At 36.9% G+C, this 22,434-nt stretch overlaps 1 protein-coding gene across 1 annotated transcript; it reads right to left on the bottom strand.

Annotated features, from left to right (window-relative positions):
* Positions 1-18,594: 18,594 nt before the first annotated feature.
* On the bottom strand, positions 18,595-22,434 carry LOC128252674 (uncharacterized). Its single transcript, XM_052980614.1, has 8 exons — positions 21,996-22,434; positions 21,770-21,939; positions 21,468-21,611; positions 20,440-20,649; positions 20,200-20,376; positions 19,808-20,103; positions 18,989-19,134; positions 18,595-18,935 (listed from the first exon to the last, which is right to left on the bottom strand). The coding sequence occupies exons 1-8, from the start codon at positions 22,285-22,287 to the stop codon at positions 18,631-18,633; spliced, it is 1,740 nt and encodes a 579-aa protein (XP_052836574.1). The 5' UTR covers positions 22,288-22,434; the 3' UTR covers positions 18,595-18,630.

Below are 22,434 nucleotides of genomic sequence, written 5' to 3'. Positions count from 1 at the left end.
GATGAGTGGCAGGCGGTCGAAGGTCGAGGGTCGAGGGGCGGGGCTTAGATGCGCATTTTCGATGCCGCACACGTAAAACGATCTAACAATTCAATCAGTTAGCAACGGCAAAAAAAAAAAAAACGTTAGCTGTAGAAACTGATAATATTCGAATGCAGGGCATTGGAAAAAATACGAGCCAAACACGAAAAATTTCTACTGCACTGGCCAGCGACGAATCGGTGGCCATACAGAAATATGTCTGAGATACCGCCAACGCCAACAAATCAGGCAAAACCCTGGGAAAGTGCAGTGGCACGACTTCAACATAAGTCGAGCTGAACATTTTTGTTGAAAAAACTTGGGCTGCCTTTTTTTTTGCCCCTTTTTATCGGTTACCTGGTTGAACAAAGTTTTCCCCGTCGGTTGGCAAAGTTTTAAATTTGAATTTGAACATGAATTTCTCATGTAATCAACGCCAGACCAAAAGAAAATGTAACAACTTGCTCACACGAGCACTTCATTAATGTGAAAATGGTAGCAGCAACGGGAAACGGCAAACACAGATCCCGGGGAAATGTGAATGGAAAAGGAAGCGCCAGTGCAGACGGGCGAATCCCTCCAAGGATTGTTAATAAGCGGAGGTGCCCTGGACGCTGGACTGTCGACTCCGAACTGGATGGCACGTGTTGGCCGTGATTTGTGACGGAGCTGTGGACGTTTTGTGGTTCGTTAGGAAAGCAATGGCCACTGGGCGCTGCCTGCTGGCGATGCAAAGTTCAATATGCCACCGAACGAACTTGACGTGTTGACTTAAAAAATACTCGCATATGAAAGGTAAAATGCACTCGGTGGAAGGGACAAGAAAACTTTGGAATTGGCGAGTTAATGAAGCGCAATCACGACTTCAACTCTAGATTCTACTGAGCGTCTAAAAAAACTAAACGTTCTAAAGGGATTGAGCTGAAAACCATTTCAGTATTAAGGGAGAAGCAAACATTAATCATTCTTAAAAGTTACAAAACTTATTTTAATCTTAATAAAGAGTAAAATGTGACAATTTAATTACAATCAAAATTAAGATCTAAATTAAGATCTTTTAACATAGATTTTTCATAACAATTTACTAATGCGGGAAAAAATAATTTTTTTGGGTTATTCAGACCTTTCCGTTTGTAAGAATTTATTTCGGTCAAACTTTCGTAGATTGCGGAAAGTGCACGGCCTTTTGGAGGCCAATTGTTGAACAACGCAGAAATCTGCAAATAGAAAGCATCGACCAACTAGCTGAACCTACTCTGGGGTTTTTGAGCCAACTCTAATAAATATCTCTTCAACCTCTACACAGTGGACTAAAGTGTAGTCCGACTTGTGCCAAGAATTTGGTTGGCTGGCTTCCCATGTAAAAATAAAATCTCTTAGAGAGTGGGTATCGCAGATCTGTGCGACCCTTTCCTTTCTCTGCAGCTCGAGGGAATTGTACGGATCCATCGAAACATAGAAGACAGGCCCTCCACAAAAGCTTAAAAACCCTTCCCCCAAAGACGACCTTTCTGCTGCAAAGACTGTCAGCCTAGCAAACGATACTGAGGAGTGTCCTTTAGAGCCCCATCCCAAGTTTGAGGTGGAAGGCACTCAGCATCCCCAAACTATCATAATTGTAGAAAGGAATCGTCCTACAAACTAACCCCCTTCAAATGCAGATGCGGATGAAGAATTTCCTACGACAAGAAATTAACGTACTTGAAGCAGAAAAAAATCGGACACGACGGAGCATCAGTACAATTTGCCAGATAAATGATCCTAGTCGACATCCTAAGCTAAGGCAATCCCAAGAAGAAGGATTCCAAAAAGTCAATAGATCTGAAGGGAGCAACGCCTCGCCAAAGACTGTGTGTGTCTACAGATAGTTATGGTCATAGTTTCCGAGATCTGGACGTTCGTACAGATCCTGATCAGGAATATATATAGTTTAAGGATCGGAAACGCTTCCTTCTACTTGTCACATACTTTTCAACGATTACAAGTAACCGGCACAAAAACAGAAAAAAAGTTAGAGTGGCAGCATTTTGTTAGGATCAAGGGACATTAATCCTTTTAATTAAAACGGCTTTTGGGGTCAAACGCAATGACTCTGCCCAAGCGTAACTACACCCAAAAAAAACTCTGAGTGTCAACACTAAACCTAGTATCAGATTTTTGGGATCAACTTCAACCTATATGAAGTAATTTAAAATGTAATTTGACACTAAATAGGATCAATTGGCCGAAATTAGGGTCATTTTGGCACCAACAATCGGTTGTTCAAGTTTTGGAAGTGCAAACCAGCTGTGAGTGTTAAACTCACAAATTGACATCGTGCGCGCCTCCAACCAAATAGCCCAGCGCGTAGAGTGTTTGGCTAGTAATCTAGAAGCCTGAGCTCAAATCCCACAGCGCTAAACTTAATTTTTTTTTTTTATTGTTTGTTGTTAAAGTCTAAACGATTTCTTAGAATCAAGGCAGAAATATAAATAGATGGCAAGGCAAACATGTGTGTGCTTGTTTAAGTTTGACATTTAACGGTTGTTTTTCAATTCCGAGCGTAGATTAGTATTATGCTTACCAACTCCCGCTCCGAAGGCCAGGATTCGATTTTCGCCGACGCCTAAGTTTTTTTCAGAATGATAGTAATTAAAGCATTAAATTTTATTTTCGGTGATATTGATACCACAATTTATTAAGGAATGTACCATTAGGACTTTTAAATTATCCGAGAAATTCCTCACGTCAATACCATATTAATACTAAATAGTGTCAAATGGACCCTAAAATGAACCCAAGTGTAAAACAATGGACAATGGCATATGGAGACGCAAAAGTGCATATTAATAATTTCGAAAATATCAATTTGCCACTGAAATAGGTGTCCATTTGATTAATTATTATTAAGAACTTTTTACCACTCAATAGTGTCATATTGATACCTTAACCATAAAAACGCATAAAAAAATTTTTTCTTTCCAGAGCAATAATATTGAAGGTTGGCCCAAGCCGTAAATTATTGCTTAATGTTTTATTAACCCTAGTTTAAATAGTAGAGTCGGATGGGTCCACCGGCCTAGCAGTGATCTTTATGAATAACTAAACTGTCGCTCCAATTGAATTCGCATATTATCTTTTATTACCCACACTCTGTCATCCGAACGAGCGAACATCGCTGAAAGTGTTGAGCGAAATGCACTCAAATCGTTGGCCTTTAATAGATATCAAACACGACCAGTGGCGTTGATTGACCGGGACACACGAGATTCCCTCTGAGCAAGGACTCCAATTGCTTCAAAGGCTTGAAACTATGCAATTGCAGGCATTTTTATTCAAATCAAACGCAAAACAATGCAGGACAAAAACAGTTTAAGCTTTTTCATCGCTTTGTGTCAGGCCATTTGAAAACGGAAACCTTTGTCATTATGTACCTACAGTAGAAATGTCAAAAGCAAAGACAAAAAACCCAAAAAGAATGCCGAAAAGGATTACCCGACGGGGGGAGGGGTGGGGGAATGTTTTATATTTTTGCAACAAAACTCACTAATTTTCTTTTATGTGGAGACGAAACACGAGAGTGCAGAAAAAAAGCTAGAAAAATGTTAAAAGCAAAATGGCAAAACACGGTATTCGTTTGCGAGGGTGTGTGGGTGAGTATCTGTGTGTGGGTAGTCTAGTGGAAAAGAAAAAGATGGCTGCACTGACACAAAATCAGTGGACACAGAGCAACAACCAACAGCTACAAGAACGGCAAACGGGAAACACAAACAAATGTCACTCAACCATTTTTATGAGTCTGACAAAAGTGAATTATACGAATGGACCCAGGACACCGCCGCCTCTTTTTCTAACGCAATTTATCTATGTTAAGCGACAACGAAGTCGGACACGGACCCGTACACGTACATTGGTAAAAAAAAACTTAGTAATCCCCAGTATTTCCCACTCAATTTAAATACGATCATTCATTGCGATTTAAGTTTATTTAAACTTAACAAAAATTTGTCTTGACTACTTTTTGAGTGGATTTTAATATCTTAAATTTACGTAATGCTATACTACAGTATACTGCACTTAAATAAAATAGTACCCATTTTATATATAATATTTTAGACATTAATTAAAACATTTTAATTTCTAAAAAAAAACAAACTAATAAGCATTATATTTGTATTATAATGTAATATATATTTATTAATGAAATAAATAACTGTGAATTTAATATCCAGATATTTATTGTTTCCACTCAATTTTATTTAAAGTGTATCCGGAACCGTGGTGGTAGCCTTAGTCAAAACCAGTGTTGCCCCTAACAAAAATGGCTTAGTTCTACAATAGATCGTTTCAAAACACTTTAAGTATAAATGACGAAATAATAAGACAAACTAAAAAGAAAAAGATTTTTCAGAATTTTAAGTTACATTTTAATTTTAAATTGATTTAAAATTATTTGTATCGCATAGCTTTTGATTTTTGTTATTCATTGAAAGGGCAATTATTGCCGCTTTTGTTATATAAACGGCACTCGACAATAATTAAAGTGCGTGGTTTTCACTAAATTAATCGGGTTGGTTTTAATTGAATTTATTCCAAGTTAAACAACTTAATTAATATATGTGTATTCTGCAAAAAACTTAAAAACGCATAGTCGACTTAACAGACTTAACAGATAAATCCAAAATGTTTTGTCATATTTTTCAAAAAGAGCTTTTTCAAAATCTAAATTGAAAATGAAGATTAATTCATATACTTTTGAAACCATTGAATAGCTTAAACGACAACACTGTCATCCGATTGAAAAAGTGTTGAATTTCTGGTGCATTTTCTCGCCTTGTTTGTGTGCATTTAATTCTGCTTATTTTTTGTTTTGAGGCAGCTGAGCAAATGAATTACAATACACAACTCCTTGGCCACAGATCCGAAAGCTTTGGCTCATAATTCTCACTTGTTGTTGCAGAGGAACGGGTCAACTCGGCCGGACCCTTGCGTGTGTGGGTTGACTTTTTATTTATGTTTTTAATTTCCTTTTCTTTCGATTGTGATTCAGTTGGCTTGACATATTTCCCTGCCCTTTTTGGCTTGGGCAAATTTCTTTGGCAGCTTTGTCAATGTCTGAAATTTGGGTTTATGGGTTTTTTTGGTTTATTGCTCAAAATTTGTTTCATGGAATTTCACAGTTGCGGTTATATTTTGAATTAGCTAGGAATATGTATTCTTTTTTTTTATTAAAGTATTTAAACAATTTATCGCCCCGAAGCTATATGTATAAAAGATTCAAGGCACTTTAAATAAGATTATTAATAGCAAGAGATATAAGTAAAGTTATTATTTTGCAGTTCGATATAAGGATGCATTCTATGTTTTTTGTTGCTTTTATGTAATTAAATTTAAATATTTTTGTGTATATGGATTTCAGCAAAAAAGGATTTCCACAGTTTAATGGTTTTCGTTTTTGCATCAAAAACCAACGAGGCGTAGCAATGACAGTTAAGCGAAGAGAATAAATGCAACCATTTAATGTTCAAAGTGCGACAAATGACAGTCACTGGCAAATTAAAGCGGCTAACAATATAAGCTTTTGTCATAAAACTATATTGAAATTGTTGACAATTGCAGATACATTTAATTGAAAGAAAAAGCACCGAGGGGAAAAACTGGTCCAGCCATTATGTCAATATGCGTTCGTAATTCCCATTGGAAGCTCGTCAGTACAATGTGTCCTTTTTTGTTGTTTTATAAACAACACATAAAATATTAATAAAGGCGACTCTGACATATGGGAGCCACGTGCTAACCATATATCTTGATGCACACCATTTTTTAGTATCCTCCAGACTGGAGGCACTAATGTGGCAGGCCGTATTCGGAGCCAGGAATGGAAACCTTTTAAGAGGTGCCCATTAAACTTGTCTCCGCTATGAAACAAAATGGCGCTGAGGACGCCCACGCACACACATATCGAGGAAGAGCCAGCCGGTTATTGCTAATCAACTCACGTTTTCGCTGCTCGTTTCAAAATGTATTTTGTGACGCCACTTTGAACCGAGCCCGAGTTGAACGTCTGCCGGCGCCGCCTTATCACCCGGGGCTTATCAAATTCCTGGCCCGATCTTAGCCAAAGGTGGGGCAGGACACTATTACATTTCCCCTTAATAGTTGCCCGCTGTCAGGCGCTGATTAAAATGAAGTTGACTTCAAGTACATCCGTCAGTTGCTCAGTCAAGTCACGCATTGAATTGTGCGCGTTTCGGGGGTTCCCCTTTCGGTTCTCGGTTTTTGGTTTTTGGTTTTCGGTTTTTGGTGTGTTCTGTTTTATTTTATTTTTACATTTAGCCGACAAGGGCTTTGTCTTCGCAGTGCATTCATTGCTATCTGTCAGCGGCATGCGAACTCGTTTGATTTACTTTTTGCTCTTAAGGAAATCAAACTTGAGGACGTATACCGGGTTTCAGAAGGATTTTTGGTGGGTAGGGCTAAGTTTATTACTGCTGCACTGACTGCGAAGGCTTTCCTCTTTTGTTTCAACTCACAAAGATGCTCCGCAGGATATAAACGATGTACAGTGGATCGATTTCGACTATAAGTGGATTAAAGTCAAGCAAACAATACAAAATTAAATATTCATATTTTGTGAGCTCTATGAAATATAAAATTATATTGAATTTGGTTTTTTATTTATCCGCCAGCTTTAAAAAAATGGTTTCAATACATTATTAAAATCACAGTATTTATGTCCATTGAGTAGACTTTACTTCTTAATGTGAAATCCCCCTTTGGTAAGACGATGTTTTAAAATATTTACGGTTTGAAAACATTTGGACACTCACTTTTGCCAATTCATAAAAAAGAGCATAGCAAGAGGGTGCTGAGTTTAGGTTGTCTTACAATCTAGTCACTCGTTTAAAGCGTTCGTTTATGCTTTTAGGCAGCATTTATTAAATAGTAATTTAATATCAGTAATAGTACAATAGTTAAATGTCATGGGAATGAAAACTTCACCAATCCAGTAATATTTTTTGGTATATAATTAAGTTTTATTTTACATTTCTCCTCATTTTTTCTTTGTTGCCTCCCAAGAAATTCCGAAGAACGACATGACATCCTGGCTGTCAAGCGACTTTATTATCTAGACTCCGTCGAGCCGAGGCAGACTGAACTGGGCTGTCAGAGGCAGACGCATTCCCTCTGTTGACTCCGCCACAATCGAAGGCTGAGTTTGCATGCACGAGGTATATATTTAACTTAATCCGTGGCCGGTCTGTGTGCGGGCTGTCCACCTTTTTCATGTCGAGGCGGCTGGAACAAAAATATATCCAAAAGGCGGCGGGACTGCCACAATTACGATTTAAGGCTGCCCTGCGAAAATAATTTAATTTGGTCACGTGTCATAAATACGGTTGGAGTGGCCTTTGCAGCCCGTTCTCCAAGCAATTTTCATGCACATATGCGGTGCAGTTGAGGGAGTGGAATCTAATTTTCCGCAGATTTTACCATGTGCAGCAGGATTCTTGTGCCCAGACAATGACCTCCCATGGCTGAATGTCCCGGAGTGCATCGGGCGGTGGCTTACTTATCCTTGTCGCTTGGCTGGACACGGAATTGGCCCCGTTGCTACCTCGCCCGAATCTAATTTCCATGTTCTTCCACCAGTTCCGCTCCGCTCTTTAAGGTTCCCCAATGACTTGGCCGGAATCGAATGGCATGTCGATGCTGGGACCCGTTTGCGTCTGCTGCCGGGGCTCAAATGACAGCCCTGTCTTCAATGCATTAAACCCACAATGTGTAGATACAGCTGCAGCCATAAAAGTTCCCCAGCCAGCCGGATTTAAGTGCCCGGTGGTTTGACAGATTGATCTAGTTTCGGTTTAATCGAACGGGTATCGAAATGGATTTGCTGGCACGGGCTGGTCCTCGAGAATATATGCACAAATCCTGTGTGCTGATAAAATATCACACAACGTCAAAAATAAAAAGATATTTTGAAAAAGTTATATGTATAGTAGAAAAACTGTTGTAAAATAAACATCGCAATACAGTTACTATTCTATTCACAAAAATGTCTTATATTTTGTATTTGTTTGGACCATTGTCTTATATTTGAAGTGTTACCCTGAGCCAGGCCAGTAACTATCGACTCATACAAAAAGCATTGAAATTGAACTTTTATTTTAGAAGTTATTAGCATAAATATACATTTTCGGTAAATGGCGACACCAAAAACCCGATTATTTTCTGTGGCGTGCTTGTATTGAAATCTTATTGTCGGGGAACTCAACTATTGCGTTTTTTTAGGTCATAAAAGGGTTTATAACATTCAAAACAGAAGAATAAATATTTTGTTTTTTTTTTGTTTTGTAACAATTAAAAAATTATTTAAAACACATTTTTTAAGCACCATTTTTAACTCTAGTTTTTTTTTTAATAGAGAGTCAAGTTCAACAGTTGCTTTTGCAGAGCATATTTCCAAATATGTGCATGTGTCAAAAAAAGAAACCACTACCTAAATAGTTGAAGAACATATTTTTTGGTCAAGAACTATTTTTATGTGTACCTAAACATTTTATTGGGACAGTTTTAATTATTAACTAGTTGATTTTGCTCATGATTTTTTCTGTGTGTAGAACATTTTTTAATCTATAAAACATTGAGATAAAAAATTTCTTAGGATAAGCATATTATGTTAAACTTAATAGCCCAACTCTTGACATTTGTTATCGTTCACTTGACTGATAAATTTACTTGCTGTTAATTTGTCTTAAAAAAATTGACTGCCTCTTATTTAATGATTCACTTTTGCAGTTGCGGATTAAAAACATGGGCTTCGCAAGGCTTCTGTCTCAATCCATTTATTAGATGCTAAATATTATTGCCGTATTTTAAGCGTTTTTGTGGCGGCATTTATCATTGCCACCAGATCCTCTCTCACGCTTATAGCCAGCCATAAATCTTTCCAGGCGGCATTGTCCTGCTGCTTTTCCTTTAGCTGCGTTGCAGCCTTTGAAATGCCAGTTCTAGTTGCCCCATAAGTGGCTTAAATGTTGAATTTCAAATACAATGCAAGCAGGGGGAAAACGAAAACGGAGAAAACTAAAACAGGACACATGGTAGGGCCGGATGGGGGCAGGACGAGCTGTTCGCATTGTCCCGAGTGCCAAGTTATGGGGCTGGCCTCCGCGTATCGCCGTCGCCACCGCCGTGCGCCATGAATGTCCTTATAAATTGTCTGCAATGTTAAATGTTGCATGTGTCTGCCCCCACCAATTCCAACTCCTGCACAGAGAAAAAATACCCCCGGAACTGGTCACCAATTCGGCGTTCTTCTAGCTATTGAAAGTAAAGTAGTTTAAACAGTTTCAATTACTTTGCAATCAGTTAACTACATATATTCCCTTTCTGTCATAACAAACACTTTTTAGTAAATATACTTATTCGCCCGTTCAGTCCCACACAGTTGGAAGTTTTACGTCACAGTCCGTAAAGTATATCTTGAGTCGAAATTATCGACATTAAAACTGTCGGGCATGTCCCCTGTATTAAGAAAACTAAGATTATTATTGTTTTCCTCATTTCTTTTAAAAAAATTACTTGTTTTAAGCTTCTGAAAAAAAAACGGATTTTAGCATTGCCACAGTTAGCAAAATGAATTAGAACTATCGATTAATTTTAATTAACTTAGCTGTGTGTACAGTCTTAAACTCTAAATTTCAGTTTGTGTCACTGCGTTAAAATGAAAGGAACAGAGTTTTTTGAACATCAAATTTGTCCAATTTTGAACGAACGCAATTTCCGGGAAGGATTTCTTCAGTGCTTCAATTTGCATAAATCTGCAGCTTATAGTCGTCATCTGTTGCAGTTGCCTTACCAACTTTGGCTTGTAAGTACTGATTTGAACGATTGGTCAGCCCAAAAAGTTTGAAATTAAAAACTTAAAGCATTACTGAAACCGGACTGTTGTCAATTGCGAAAAGATCGGAGTGATCTAATTTTCCAATCACCCAATGCTAAAAAGTAGCGAATTCATACAAATGCTAGGATATGGGTGTCTTTATGTACTGTTGCCAAGAGAAGTTGTTAGATGTTTTGAATATTTCGGAAACAACGCTTCAGCGCCATAAAAAATATGTCGGTAAGCATCAACTTCTTACTTTCGACGAAGCATTATAAGTCAAATTTGAAGACCGGGCAACCAGCCAAATCAACTCCAAAGCCGAATAAAAATTGCCGGGCAGTTTTAGCTCACCTGCCTTAAAGATGAGCAGTCCTTTTAGCATGGATTTTATATGCCGCCAGAAAGGTGGAAAATAATAAAATTGAACGATGTCTTTGAACATTTGTTATTGAAAAGAAACTAATTTTTTTCAGAAAAATCATTTGAAATTAATCGATAGTCCCAATATATACTGCTAAGGCAAGTAAAACTGACGGGCATGTGTCAATTTAAGCTTGATTATATTTATTTATTTAATATTACCAAAAAACAATTGAAACGAGCAGATCGCAGTGCAGCTCCCAACTCCCACTCCATTTCATCGTGTAGGCTGCCTTTGACTTTGGCAGCAGTTTTGCCTGCAGCTCAGGAATTTATGGCGCTGCCTCTGGCAGACAAGGATACGTATGTGCTGGTGTGTGCCACTAATCAGCACACGTTTTAGTTCCCTACCGTTGCTGGAAGTGGAAGTTGAAATTGTTAAAAGCAATAAAGCTAATAAGTGATGTGGCAAATGTGCGGCCTCGCTTTGGTTTTCCTGAGCCTGTGTGTGTGTTAAAGTGGGGCCATTTTCCATTTTTTTCCACTCCCCGCTTTCCCTCTGCCCAAGAACGCCGTCGCAATCGAGCTGCACTCGCCATTCCGTTCACGTGTCCAAAGCTAGTTTTCGAGTCCGTTTCCATTGCCAGCAGCACGGGAAATCAGCAATTAGTGGCAGACCTAACGCCCCAAGCCCTGAAGTCCCAGTTGCGTCTGATTCTTAGGCACATAAGCGTTCAAAATAATAGTATTTCGATTATTATATATTCGATAAAATGTAAATTTTAGCAGACATTTAAAAAAAAAATCATTAATTCAAATAATTTTTGGTTTTGATTCTGTTTAGAATTATATTTTTTTTAAGACAAAATTTTTGAAGCATATTTTTTTATTACAACAGGAAATGAATTTATTTGCGATTCATTTGAATTTACCAAAATCAACTATACAAATATTATATATTAATAACACTCGTTACTCGTGGAGTTGAATGTATGTAACAAATAAAAGTAAGAGTTTCCGTCCCTATAAATATATTCTGGATCAGGATCAATCCGTATGAACGTCAAAATCTGGGTCAATTACTTCAGGAGTTATTAGCTAAAATGTAACAGGCTCTACCCAAATTATGCCAATAATATTTTTGTAATGGTTTAATATTTACTTACATACACCTGTGAATTAAATATATACCTATACAAACATTTGGTTAATAAGAAAATGAACAGGATAATTTGTTGTTGGTCTCTTTTCAGTAATTAAATAATTTGTAAGAATAAGAGTTTCAGAAGCTTAATAAATAACGATACCATATATTCAAACAATGCTTGCTAATGATTTTCCCTCATATGTAGATGTGTGGTTGGCTGCTGCAAGTGTGCTCGTACATACACACGCACGGTGGGCACGCATTTCCGTCACCGCCAACCGTTTCCGGCCGCTCAGTGCACTTTGACTTGGCTGTCAGGCCCCTTGAACGGCAGGACCAAACCAGATCCCTTCCTTCGCTGTTTGCCTGGCTTTTGTGCGTCCTTCTCGTCCTGTTCGTCCTGTTCGTCCTGGGTCGTGTAATTTTATGACTAATTAGTCAGCTAGTACGTCAAGTTGGTAACTACATAAAAACCGAAGCGACGACTCCGTTTAGCGTAAGTCCGTTGCCGGAGTGGGGCGTCGATCGTTGGGCGTGGCCATTTATTTGCCATGCTGCGCTTTTAATTGCTTGCAAGCAATTTCTTCGGCTTTTTTATAGCATGTCTCGGCAGCCATTACATCAACAGCAGCAGCAGCAGCAGCAGCAACAACATTTGCAGCAGCAACTGCAGCAGCCTCCGTGTGTCTACAAAGTTGAGTTGCAGTTTTAGTTGGCTGCTGTCGGGCTGTTTTGTTTTGCTTTGTTTTATTTTGCTTTGCTTTTCTTTGTTGCCCGCTTTTCGCATTCTTTGTTCTTACTTGGCTTTGTGTAATTTTGCATCATAAAACACAAACAGCACAATGAACAGACCAAGAAACCCATTCCCTGATGCGGCATCGTGGTTGAATTTAGCTGACTTTAAAGTAGGTAAATTAAGCCCTGGGCAGGGATACATTTCTATACAGGCATGTGATAGAGACTTCCTCCTATAATTGACTATGGGGAAAACTATGCAAGGTAATTCAAATGTATTGCATACTGTTTTGGAAAGGGTGACCCGATTGGGTCTGGATCAGAAGACAACCAATTCCCACGGGGGAATGCGAAAATATGGGAGATCGGTAATTGGCGGTATTGCGCGACGTGCGGTGCGTTTATTTTCACTGGTAAATGGGAACTGACATTGGGGGTTATATAAGTTAGAATTTTTAAAAAATTTATTTTTTTATCGTTCCGGTGAATTTTGTTGAATATTACACCCAAATTTAAAAACTCTCTGAAAGCTTACAAGTACAAAATGTAAACGCGATTTACTCAAAATGGTGTTTCAAAGTCGATGACCAACATAACTGGAAAACGGCTTATCCGATTAGTCACAAATTTTAATTAGTTTTAGTAATTAATCAAAGGTTTTTTATGAGCATTTTAAGAAGGAAACTTTGCTCAAGAATAATTTTGTTTGGTTGATAAACCGCCATTTTGTCAAAAAACTTTATATTGCTTATTCCTTCGGTTAATTACTAGATTAGACATTTTTTGATTTTTAAATTTCGGATGATCCAGTCCAAATATATAGTGGTCACCGCAAACGCCTTTTTTCTGAGGAGCTTCCGGAGATTAGCAGTAGCTCATTTCCAAATACATATTTTTTTCAATACTTAGTCTTAAAATACAGTTAAAACATAACTTAATATGTGTAAAAATATCAGTTGATTTTAATAAATTTCTCAGAAAAAATTTCAAAATTTTTTTTTTTTTTTTCGGCTTTTTAACCCCTTAAGCTAAATAAGCTAAGGCGCTCCAGAGCGGATTGGAGAATTGGGGTGAGATTTGGATCAGGAAAGCGAAGGTACATTTGATGGAGATACCTGGAGAAACTGCCCCTCTATACTGTAAGAAATGAGTTGTTTACTTGGCGTGATTTATTACATTAAGACTAATAATCGATGACAAAGCGCCGAGTAAAATGGATCCTTCAGTCACCAACAAACAATGTTTGCTTTTGCTTGTTCTCTTATATAATGGCATTAAATAAGTGCTTTTCGAAAAAACTTCCTAAATGTCGATTCAATGAGTTTACAAAGTTTACAAATATTAACAAACCTAGAGCAACAATAAATTTAAAAAAAAAACATTGTTTTCTCGATCTTGTCTGTCGTACTGTCTATATAATAGAAATCTTCAGCTTTTTGACAGTTTTCTTGTTTCTTTTTTGTTAACCTACAAATTTGTAAAATAAAATGGTTAAAAATTAAATAAAGAAAAAAAGTTAATTTTAAATTAATAAAATATAAGTTTAATTTTTCCAAAGCTCCATTTACGTCTTATTCACCTTTTCTGTAAGTATTTATCAACCAAAAACACCTCTTAACGAAGTAAATAAAACGCACATTTAACGCACAAAATATCTGAAATCAAATTTTCTGGCGAAAACTCATTTAAAAAAACCGAACACGAACTGCATACTATATGATCTTTGGTAAAGATATAACAAAAAGTGAACACAATTTGAAATCTCTAAAAATGTAGAATAGTCAATAATGTTAAGCTCTGTCAACGAAATTGTTTAGTTAAAAATCGAGACGGACAGGGCTTCGAGGGCAATCACAATCACAATCTGAATTAAATTTTTTTTAGCTTTATTTCGAATTTTGCGACTATCAATCTTTAGTAAGGATATTGAAGCTTCTAGCTGTAGTTATTTTAAATAAGTAATTTATTTTTCGTTCGTATTCGGAACTGAAGCTCTTTCCAACCAGGGGCATTTACTGTAGGACGAAAAAGACTCCCCTGTTCAAACCATGCGCTGGAAGCGACTTCCTCGGAACTTCAGTTTAAGTAATTTATTCAAACTTTGTCGAGCTGCAGCATCTATATAAGAAATCGTATCCTTATTAAATGTATGAGAGAGTTGAAGAATGATCTATTTGTAGTAAAATGAGCTATTAATGAAATCGTGTAAGCAGTACTGGAGACAATTAATAAAATTAGCATGAAAAGAAATCAAAACTTTAACTTAAATAAAAATGGAGTTTCAATGTTCCTTTACTCTTGGTATGCAATCCCTTGCACAGCAGATTTTTAATTCTTCGGCTTTATAAAGTAGTCTCCTAGGCAGACCATAGTTATGACAAATTTTGTTAAAATTTAAAAAAAATGTATAGCAAATTAAGTTTTTTAACAAAGTTTTGGATTGAAACTTTCGAGGTGTCGTTTGTCTCGTGTATATAATAAGAAATATATTTAAGGATACCTAAATTCCTTTAAGGCACTCTTGTCTTGTTAGTCTTTGTGTGTATTATATACTGTTTCTCTTTAACTGAATTTAAAAACACAATCATAGAGGAGTCGCACCTAATACTTATCAAAAATCAGAGCAAGTTTGTGGCAGCGAAAAATATTGTTAATCAAACAACTGACCAAAGGACGACAAATGATTTCCGCTGCTCACTGAACCACTTCCGCAGCATGAACATTATTTGCCCCAAACCACACCCAAAGTCACCGAAAGTCAAAGGAAAGTTGTGGCACGGCATTGGCGCGTTGAATTTAAAAATTCACTCCATACACATGAGGTCACGACCAAGAAAATTTAAATGACAAGCGACTAATGGGAATTGCCAACAGTTTCGCACGGCAGGTGGTGCGAAAGTTTGCCACCTTTGGCCATCCTTTGCAACGAAAATCAGCTAACAACACAACAAATGGCTTCATTTATTTGCGTCTTTTGTGCGATGTAGAACGAAACTTCCTGCCACCAGGTGGAGAGACTAGGATGGCGAGCATCGAAGCCAGCTGAAGATTCCCCAGCAGTTGGGGATTAAGTTTTTCGTGGGTCTCTGGCTTAGATCCGGCACTCCCCAAAACCGAAAAAGTGCAAAGTTTACTTTGAAAACGTTGCCGCCTCCTCGAGCGGTAACTCGAAGCAGAACGCAACATAAACTATTTATATATAAGAGCAAGTTGCAGCTGCACTTTGCAGTGATTGAATGCCCGACGCCGACAACCGTTAATGTGCTTGGGGTTTTTTTATTGAGATAAACTTTCAGCTGACCGGATATACCAAGGAAAAGTCGCACTTTAAAGTTTTCACTTTCTGCAACGTCACTGAAAACATGTTTTTTCTACAACTTAAAATATCGCCTATGAATTTGATTTATGAGCGAATTTGTCTATATTTCAGAAAGAATGTTTTTAAAATATGGGACGAAATATTTCTAAAACATAAAAATTATTTCTATATCTTAGAAAAAACCGTTTCTACAAAATACTCTTAAATAAAGAAAAAAGTGTTTCTAAAAAAAACTATAACCCTGGATGGAAAGCGGGCAGGTGTCCATTTTAAAAATATATGTTATTTTATATAAAAATATTTTTTTATGAGTCCTCTTTAAACCGCTTTCTGTAATTGGAATGAAAATAAAAATGTTCTGTTTTCCTGTTCTGTTTCAAAAAAAAAAAAAAACAATAGAGAATGCTAGAGTCGAGTTTCCCGACTATTGATACCCGGGACTCAGCTAAACTTCAAACTGTGTATTCCCCCTACAAGACAATCGAAGCTAAGGTGGCGCCATCTGTCGAACTGAATAGCCAACACTAGAAGCAAAATGCGTGCAGCACCCCCACCTCCCGCTAACAGTTCATTCGTTCTGTCTCTCTTCTGTAGCGATTACTGGCAGAGCAGCGGCCGAACAGTGGAGGCAGAGGACTTCGTAACCCTATAACTTTTTAAATAATAGCTCGGTTTTGAAAATTGTTGTGTCTATTGATAGACATTAACGAAACACACACAGAGTCCAACTCATACGGTCTAACTTGTCTAAAAGTACAAAGTACAGTACATACTTTCACGATTTGTGGGCGTTAGAGTGGGCGTGGATCTGTTTTGAAACAAACTTCCGCTGCTTAGGAAACACAAAAAAATTTGTATCCCAAATTTTTATAGCTTTTATAGTATCCGAGATCTCGACGTTCATACTGACAGACAGACGGATAGACCGACGGACATGGCTAAATCGACTCGGCTATTGATCCTGATCAAGACTATGTAATGCTTTCTTCTTACCTGCTAAATACTTTCCAAAAAATACAATATACCCTTTTACCCTACGAGTAAAGGGTATAATTTTTATACCCTTGCAGAGGGTATTATAATTTCAGTCAGAAGTTTGCAATGCAGTGAAGGAGATATCTCCGACCCTATAAAGTATATATTCTTGATCAGCATCACTAGGCGAGTCGATCTAGCCATGTCCGTCTGTCCGTCCGTTTCTACGCAAACTAGCCTCTCAGTTTTAAAGCTATCGCATGAAACTTTCCCAAAAGTTGTCTTTCTATTGCAGGTAGTATATAAGTCGGAACGAGCCGGATCGAACGACTATAGCATATAGCTCCCATAGGAACAATCGAAAAAATAAATAAAAAGAATTATAACTTTGCTGTTTCTTAATTTTTTTTTAGTTCTTCGGCTTAAATCTCATCAAAATCGGACGACTATATCATATAGCTCCCATAGGAGCAATCGCAAAAAAAATACAAAAAAATTATAACTTTGCTGTTTTTAACTTTTTCTTTTAGTTCTTCGACATATAGTAATGGTCAAATATTTCAGAATTACGGTTTAAATTTCATGAAAATCGGACGACTATATCTTATAGCTCCCATAGAAATAATAAAAATATATAAAATATCTTTATAATAATTGAGCTGCAAATCATCATAGCTTCAATGTTTTTAGACAAATTCGCAAGTAAATCATAATGTTAATGTTTTAAAAAATATTTAATTTTTGCAATAGCTGCAAGGGTATATGACCTTCGGCTTGCCGAAGTTTGCTTCCTTTCTTGTTATAAACATATTTAGAAAATGATTTGAACCCGGGTCCAAAAAATCTACGCAATGTTTGATGTTCCCTGACAATAACTCCCTAGGCTTTACATTTTCTAAAAATATTTTCTTGTTATAAGGGCATTTTTCTTTATTTTAGAAATAAATAATAGAAAAATATTTCTATACAAAATCTATATCCATAAAAAGTAAAATTCTATATTTATAAAATGTATCAAACCTTAAAGGCGTTTTCTTAATTTTGGAAAAGGCTAGTGTATTTATTTTTTAAAATAAATTTTTTACAAAAATTTTCTAAAACAGAAAATATTTTCCTTATTTAAGAACTTTTTTTTAAATGTAGGAAAAGAAAATTAGTTTTTATATATAAGAAAAGAACATTTTTTGAGTGTAAATAAAAGCTAAAATTTAGAAATTCGCAATAAAACTTTTTTTTTTCTAAATACAAGAAAAGATTTTCAGTTTCCAGAAATTTGTTTCTGAAAACTAGGAAATTTTTCTTATGTCAAGAGAGTTTTTCTCAAATATAGAAATAGTCACCCTAAACTGAAATCGGCCTAAAAACAACAAAATTTTCCATGCTCAAGTAAAGTTGGGACTTATTTTAAGATAATGTTTCTTAATAAAAGGAAGGCTTACCCTAAAAAGTAACAAACTGTTTTTGTTTTTGAAACCACATTTTGACTGTAAACATATTTGACTTATATATAATGAATATTAAAAAATATTTGTTGTTGCAAATTTGCCAAATTTTAATTAAGCAAGAAAATATATGTCGAGTATTTCAACTGTATGAATTTGAGAAGTTGCGACTTGACGGATCGCAAAAATAAAATAAAAAAAAGATAGTTCAATAATAAGAAATAACACTATAGTCGAGTTTCCTGACTAATAGAAACCCTTTACACAGCCAAAAAATTTTAAACTAAATACTCCCTCACAAAATAATCGGAGTTTAGGTGGCGCTATCAGTCGAACTGCATAGCCAACACTAGTAGCTAAAAGCGTGCAGCTCCCCAACCCCCGCTTACAGTTCTTTCGTTCTGTCTCTCTGCATCACCGATCCCCAGCAGAGCGCCGGCAGAGACTCGGCAGTGGACTTAATGACTTCAAAAATAAAAGATCGATTTTGAAAATTTTGTGTTTACCGATAATGAGTCCAATAGCTAAGGTCTAACATGTCTCAGAATGACTTAACCGACTTTTGCCGTTTGTGTGCGTTGGAGTGGGCGTGGCTCCGTTTTGAAATAAACATGCGCTGAGTAAGTACTACAAAAATCTGCATACCAAATCTAGCTAATATAGTTTCCGAGATCTCGACGTGTTTACCGTAATCGTTAAAGCGTTAAATTAAAATGTTTTTTTTATTTTGAGGAACTCATAACATTACATTTACTATTTTTTACGTAATTTGGCTTCGATCTTCAGTTACTTGATCGTAGCTTTGGATCGCTTTGGACCCAAGCCTTGACTTCTTTGAGCTCAAATCGAAGGTCATCATTCGCTTCAGTTCCATCTCCTCCGCATTGACCTTCATGCAGATATCTATGAACAGGCATAGATCGAGGTTTTTCATTTTTTTGGCCAGCTCGAAGGCCTCAGCAAGGATTTCCCTTTCCTGCTCAATCTTGCCCAGAATCGCGTGGGCCTTGCATATTACTATCAGACTCAAGAAGCTCCAAACCAAACTATTGCATTTGACGGCCTCTGAGGGATATGAAGTGGAAATATTTAATTAGCTCTACAACTTTTTGACTTACCCTCCAAGGCCTTTCGGGCCATGGAACAGGCCACGTCAAATGAATTACAATTCAGGTGCTCTTGGGCCAGTTCATGCAGAAGATAGGAGCGTTCTATGTGATACTCGGAAAACCTCATTCTATTCTCCAGACGTGCTACTTGTTTCCTAAAAAAATTAGCACATTTTTGTAGTTTATGGCTAGTCACAAGACTACTTATTTCATTTCTTAAAAAATTAGATCAGGTCTTAAAGTAAATACCACAGTACACGTAGACCAGGGAAATGTTTTGACTTTGGATTCTGAAATTATTTATGGCTTAGCATGCGTTTGGATGTTTTTAGCTGCTTAGAAACTTAATCTTGTAACCAGATAAACTCAAGTTTCAAATTAAAATATGTTTAATTATTATTCATTGGTTTTTATCTTAACTTTCCATATTTTTGGCTGTTTTCTTGTTTTTCTGAAAAAGCGGTTAAAACCGTTCTAAAAAATCTTTTAAATAGAAAAATAGTCCTGAAAACACTTAGGGATCGCGTTTTAGCGCTTGATGGGAGCGGTCGTAAGTTCAAATACAATCTAGTTTTTCTATATATATTAATGAATAATAAAATGTTAATATTTAATAATTGCCTAGGAAATGTTTAGCATTGGACCAAAAAAGGCTTGGTAGTTAAATTAGGACAGAAACACCTTAGTTTTTCACAAAAAATTTCTAAATTTAAGAAATAATTTTAATTTTGTAGTCCCTTGCCATACGTTTAAGAAACTTATGTAATGTTAAAAAAATCATTTTCTTAAATGAAAGGCGAGTCGCTCTTAGCTGAAATGTACACATACTTGAATTTCTCCGCCTTGGGATCGGTAGCTACCGATCTGGCTATCAGAGTGGTCGGTTGCTTCGGCTTTGCTTTTTTTAGTTCCTGACTATTTTTGAGCGGCAGCTTGAAAAGTGTCAAAAGGCGCTGTTTGCCCTGCAAGACGGTCATGTTGCTGGGGATTTTGTATTCATTAATGCGGGCTAGACCCAAATAGTTGTAGACCTCATTAGTGAATTCAAATTTCCACGGCATTACGCGATGTGTCTTGATGGTGACATAATCTCCCATGACCATCTCAATAAATGTTGTCAGTTTCTGCGGAGTAATACACAAACCGAGAAAAGAATGGTCATATAAATTTGATTTAGTGTAATAAAAAGGCAATTAAAATTTTAAATTTCCATAACCCACATTAAGTTCTCCAACTCGTATTAGCAGTCGAATGCTGCGCAAGATCTTGAACATATTTCGTCTTGTCTGGTACTGAATGCGATATAGGTTTTCCTCTTTCTGCTTGTTGTAAAGTCCCTCGTTGGGATACTTTTGACGGTGCAGGGCGTACATGGGACACCGAGTGTGCAGCATTTTCTAAAAATTACAGGTCGTGGGAAACACAATTTAAAGGGGCTAATTAAAATGTCAAACTCAAACCGTCAGAGTTCGCTCCGCTTTATAGTTGCCTGCCATCAATTTGCCCAAATACTCGGATGACTTTTGGCAATGCTTGGGTTGCACATTGGGATCATTGCGAAGTCTCTTAAGGAAAGCCACATCCACCCAACACTTGTTAAGGTACGACTGGTTATATATCTTAAAGTGCCTTTTTCGTCTAGCTAATTCCAGCGGGGACAGTGGAACTTCCTTAAATTGAACAATTTATTGTGAATTGCAGTTTAGATAATAGAGCCCTGCAAGAATGTAGTCTTATTTCCCTTGTTTTTATGAGCGACTTGATCTATGTTTATACCCGTTACCCGCCGGGTAAAATGGTGTATTGTATTCGGTGAAAACTATGTAACGAGTAGAATAATATATATTATTTTGGGTCATATCTATCGAAACAATATTTTCGAAGGTATTAGCAAATATGTACATTTTTGAATACATATATTAAAATTACAGTTAAATGGGGTCATCAAATTTAGATGCATATGTTTTTTTTTAATGTTTTACCTGAGTAATAGGCATTGTAATAGTCTAAGAGTTGTTCTTCTTAAATTCATAGCTCTTGTTAATCAACGCAAAAACATGGTTAAGCTCAATTTTGCAAGTTTACTTTTCCTTTTCCTTTTCTGCCTAGGAATAAGCAAAGTGTGGTTAAAATGACGGCTTAATACAGTTGATTTGGTTAATCTTACTATATAAACAGAACTCACAAAGTGATCTGATTTGATCAGTAGAAGTTGGATCCACTAGAGCTTTGTTCAAAACTTATAGGATTCATAAGCCCTTCTGTTATGGACCGGATTTAGTAGACCATATGAGAAATTTATGAGTCATTAAACTCCATTTCCATACAAAAATTATAGAGCAAATTTTAAATTAACTAACGGTCTTATATATTGATTTTTTCGGGTTCCAGTAATTTTAACTGATTCACTTCTTTGATTTGAAGCTCGTAGCTAAGTCTAGGCTCAAATCGTTCAGGGCTCTAATAAAATATATACAAGATTGGTTACCTCTTTTTCCATTATGCTAACAACATCGCATTCGTCTTTTAGCTCCTTGGGCACCTTGGCCAAACTGCCCTTCATCCGATTGATCAGGCGTTGAACCGACATCGTGGTATCATCCGACAATGTGTCACTGAAGTTCTCATTTACCTGGAAAGAGAAAAATTAATGATCGATTTTTTTTAAACAATAAGTGGCTTAACGATTTGAAATATTCATTTGATTATTTTAAACTAATTTGCCTTTGTCATGTTCCCGTTCACTGTTTTTCTTGGAAATTAAGTGTTTTATGACTAGATGACACTTACCACAGAAAGATGATCGACGACGGGCTCTTTATTAGCGGACTTAAAACGCCTTAGATGGCAATGCAAGTTTATCTTGGCATCCTCCAGACGATTTGACTCATACAGAGCGTCGCAGACCTCCAGACTGACGTTGGGTGAGGTGACTGGTGGCCTAAGCCTCATCTGCAGATCTGCGCTTGAAAAGAAGCCTTAAAAGAGATTTTACTTCTCTTAATGGTGGGCTGACCTTCTGCCTGGGAGCAATCTTTCAGAGCCTCCGGAGCCAAGCCCATGGACCTTTTCAGCTGACTCCGAAGCATCAGGGATCTCGCACTCAATGGGCTCAGATCTTGGGCGTTATTAAAATAGCGAAGACCATTTGCGTACCGCTGTTGGCGGAAGAAATACAGAGCCCAGTCCGAATACAAGGTGCCAAGGCGCTCTGGAGACCAAGCAATAACCTCCCAAGGCTGCAGGTGCGGCTTCACTCCGGCGGTCGGAGCCTGAAGACTATCAGATGCACTCAGTAGGCTGGCCATTGTGATATCCTAAGAGCGTGTGGGGGCAACAAGTCGCAATCAAAAAAACAACAAAGTAAAAACAACAAGTACAAAAGAAAGATGTGTTTTATGTAAGCCAATTTTTGTATTTCTGACATTTTGAAGGCAAGTGCTAAGGAAACCGTT

Source organism: Drosophila gunungcola, chromosome 3R (genome assembly GCF_025200985.1).
Source record: "Drosophila gunungcola strain Sukarami chromosome 3R, Dgunungcola_SK_2, whole genome shotgun sequence".
Classification (NCBI taxonomy): Eukaryota; Metazoa; Arthropoda; class Insecta; order Diptera; family Drosophilidae; genus Drosophila; species Drosophila gunungcola.
Note: the sequence above shows the minus strand (reverse complement) of the source record. Positions and strands in the feature narration are given on the sequence as shown.

Bases quoted from the DNA above. Each gene is read 5' to 3' on its own strand.
- LOC128252674 (XM_052980614.1), bottom strand. From the start codon at position 22,287: ATGGCCAGCCTACTGAGTGCATCTGATAGTCTTCAGGCTCCGACCGCC. The intron at 21,612-21,769 runs GTAAGTGTCATC...TTCTCTTTCCAG, and splicing joins TCGTCGATCATCTTTCTGTG to GTAAATGAGAACTTCAGTGA. The intron at 18,936-18,988 runs GTAAGTCAAAAA...CATATCCCTCAG, and splicing joins GGCCCGAAAGGCCTTGGAGG to AGGCCGTCAAATGCAATAGT.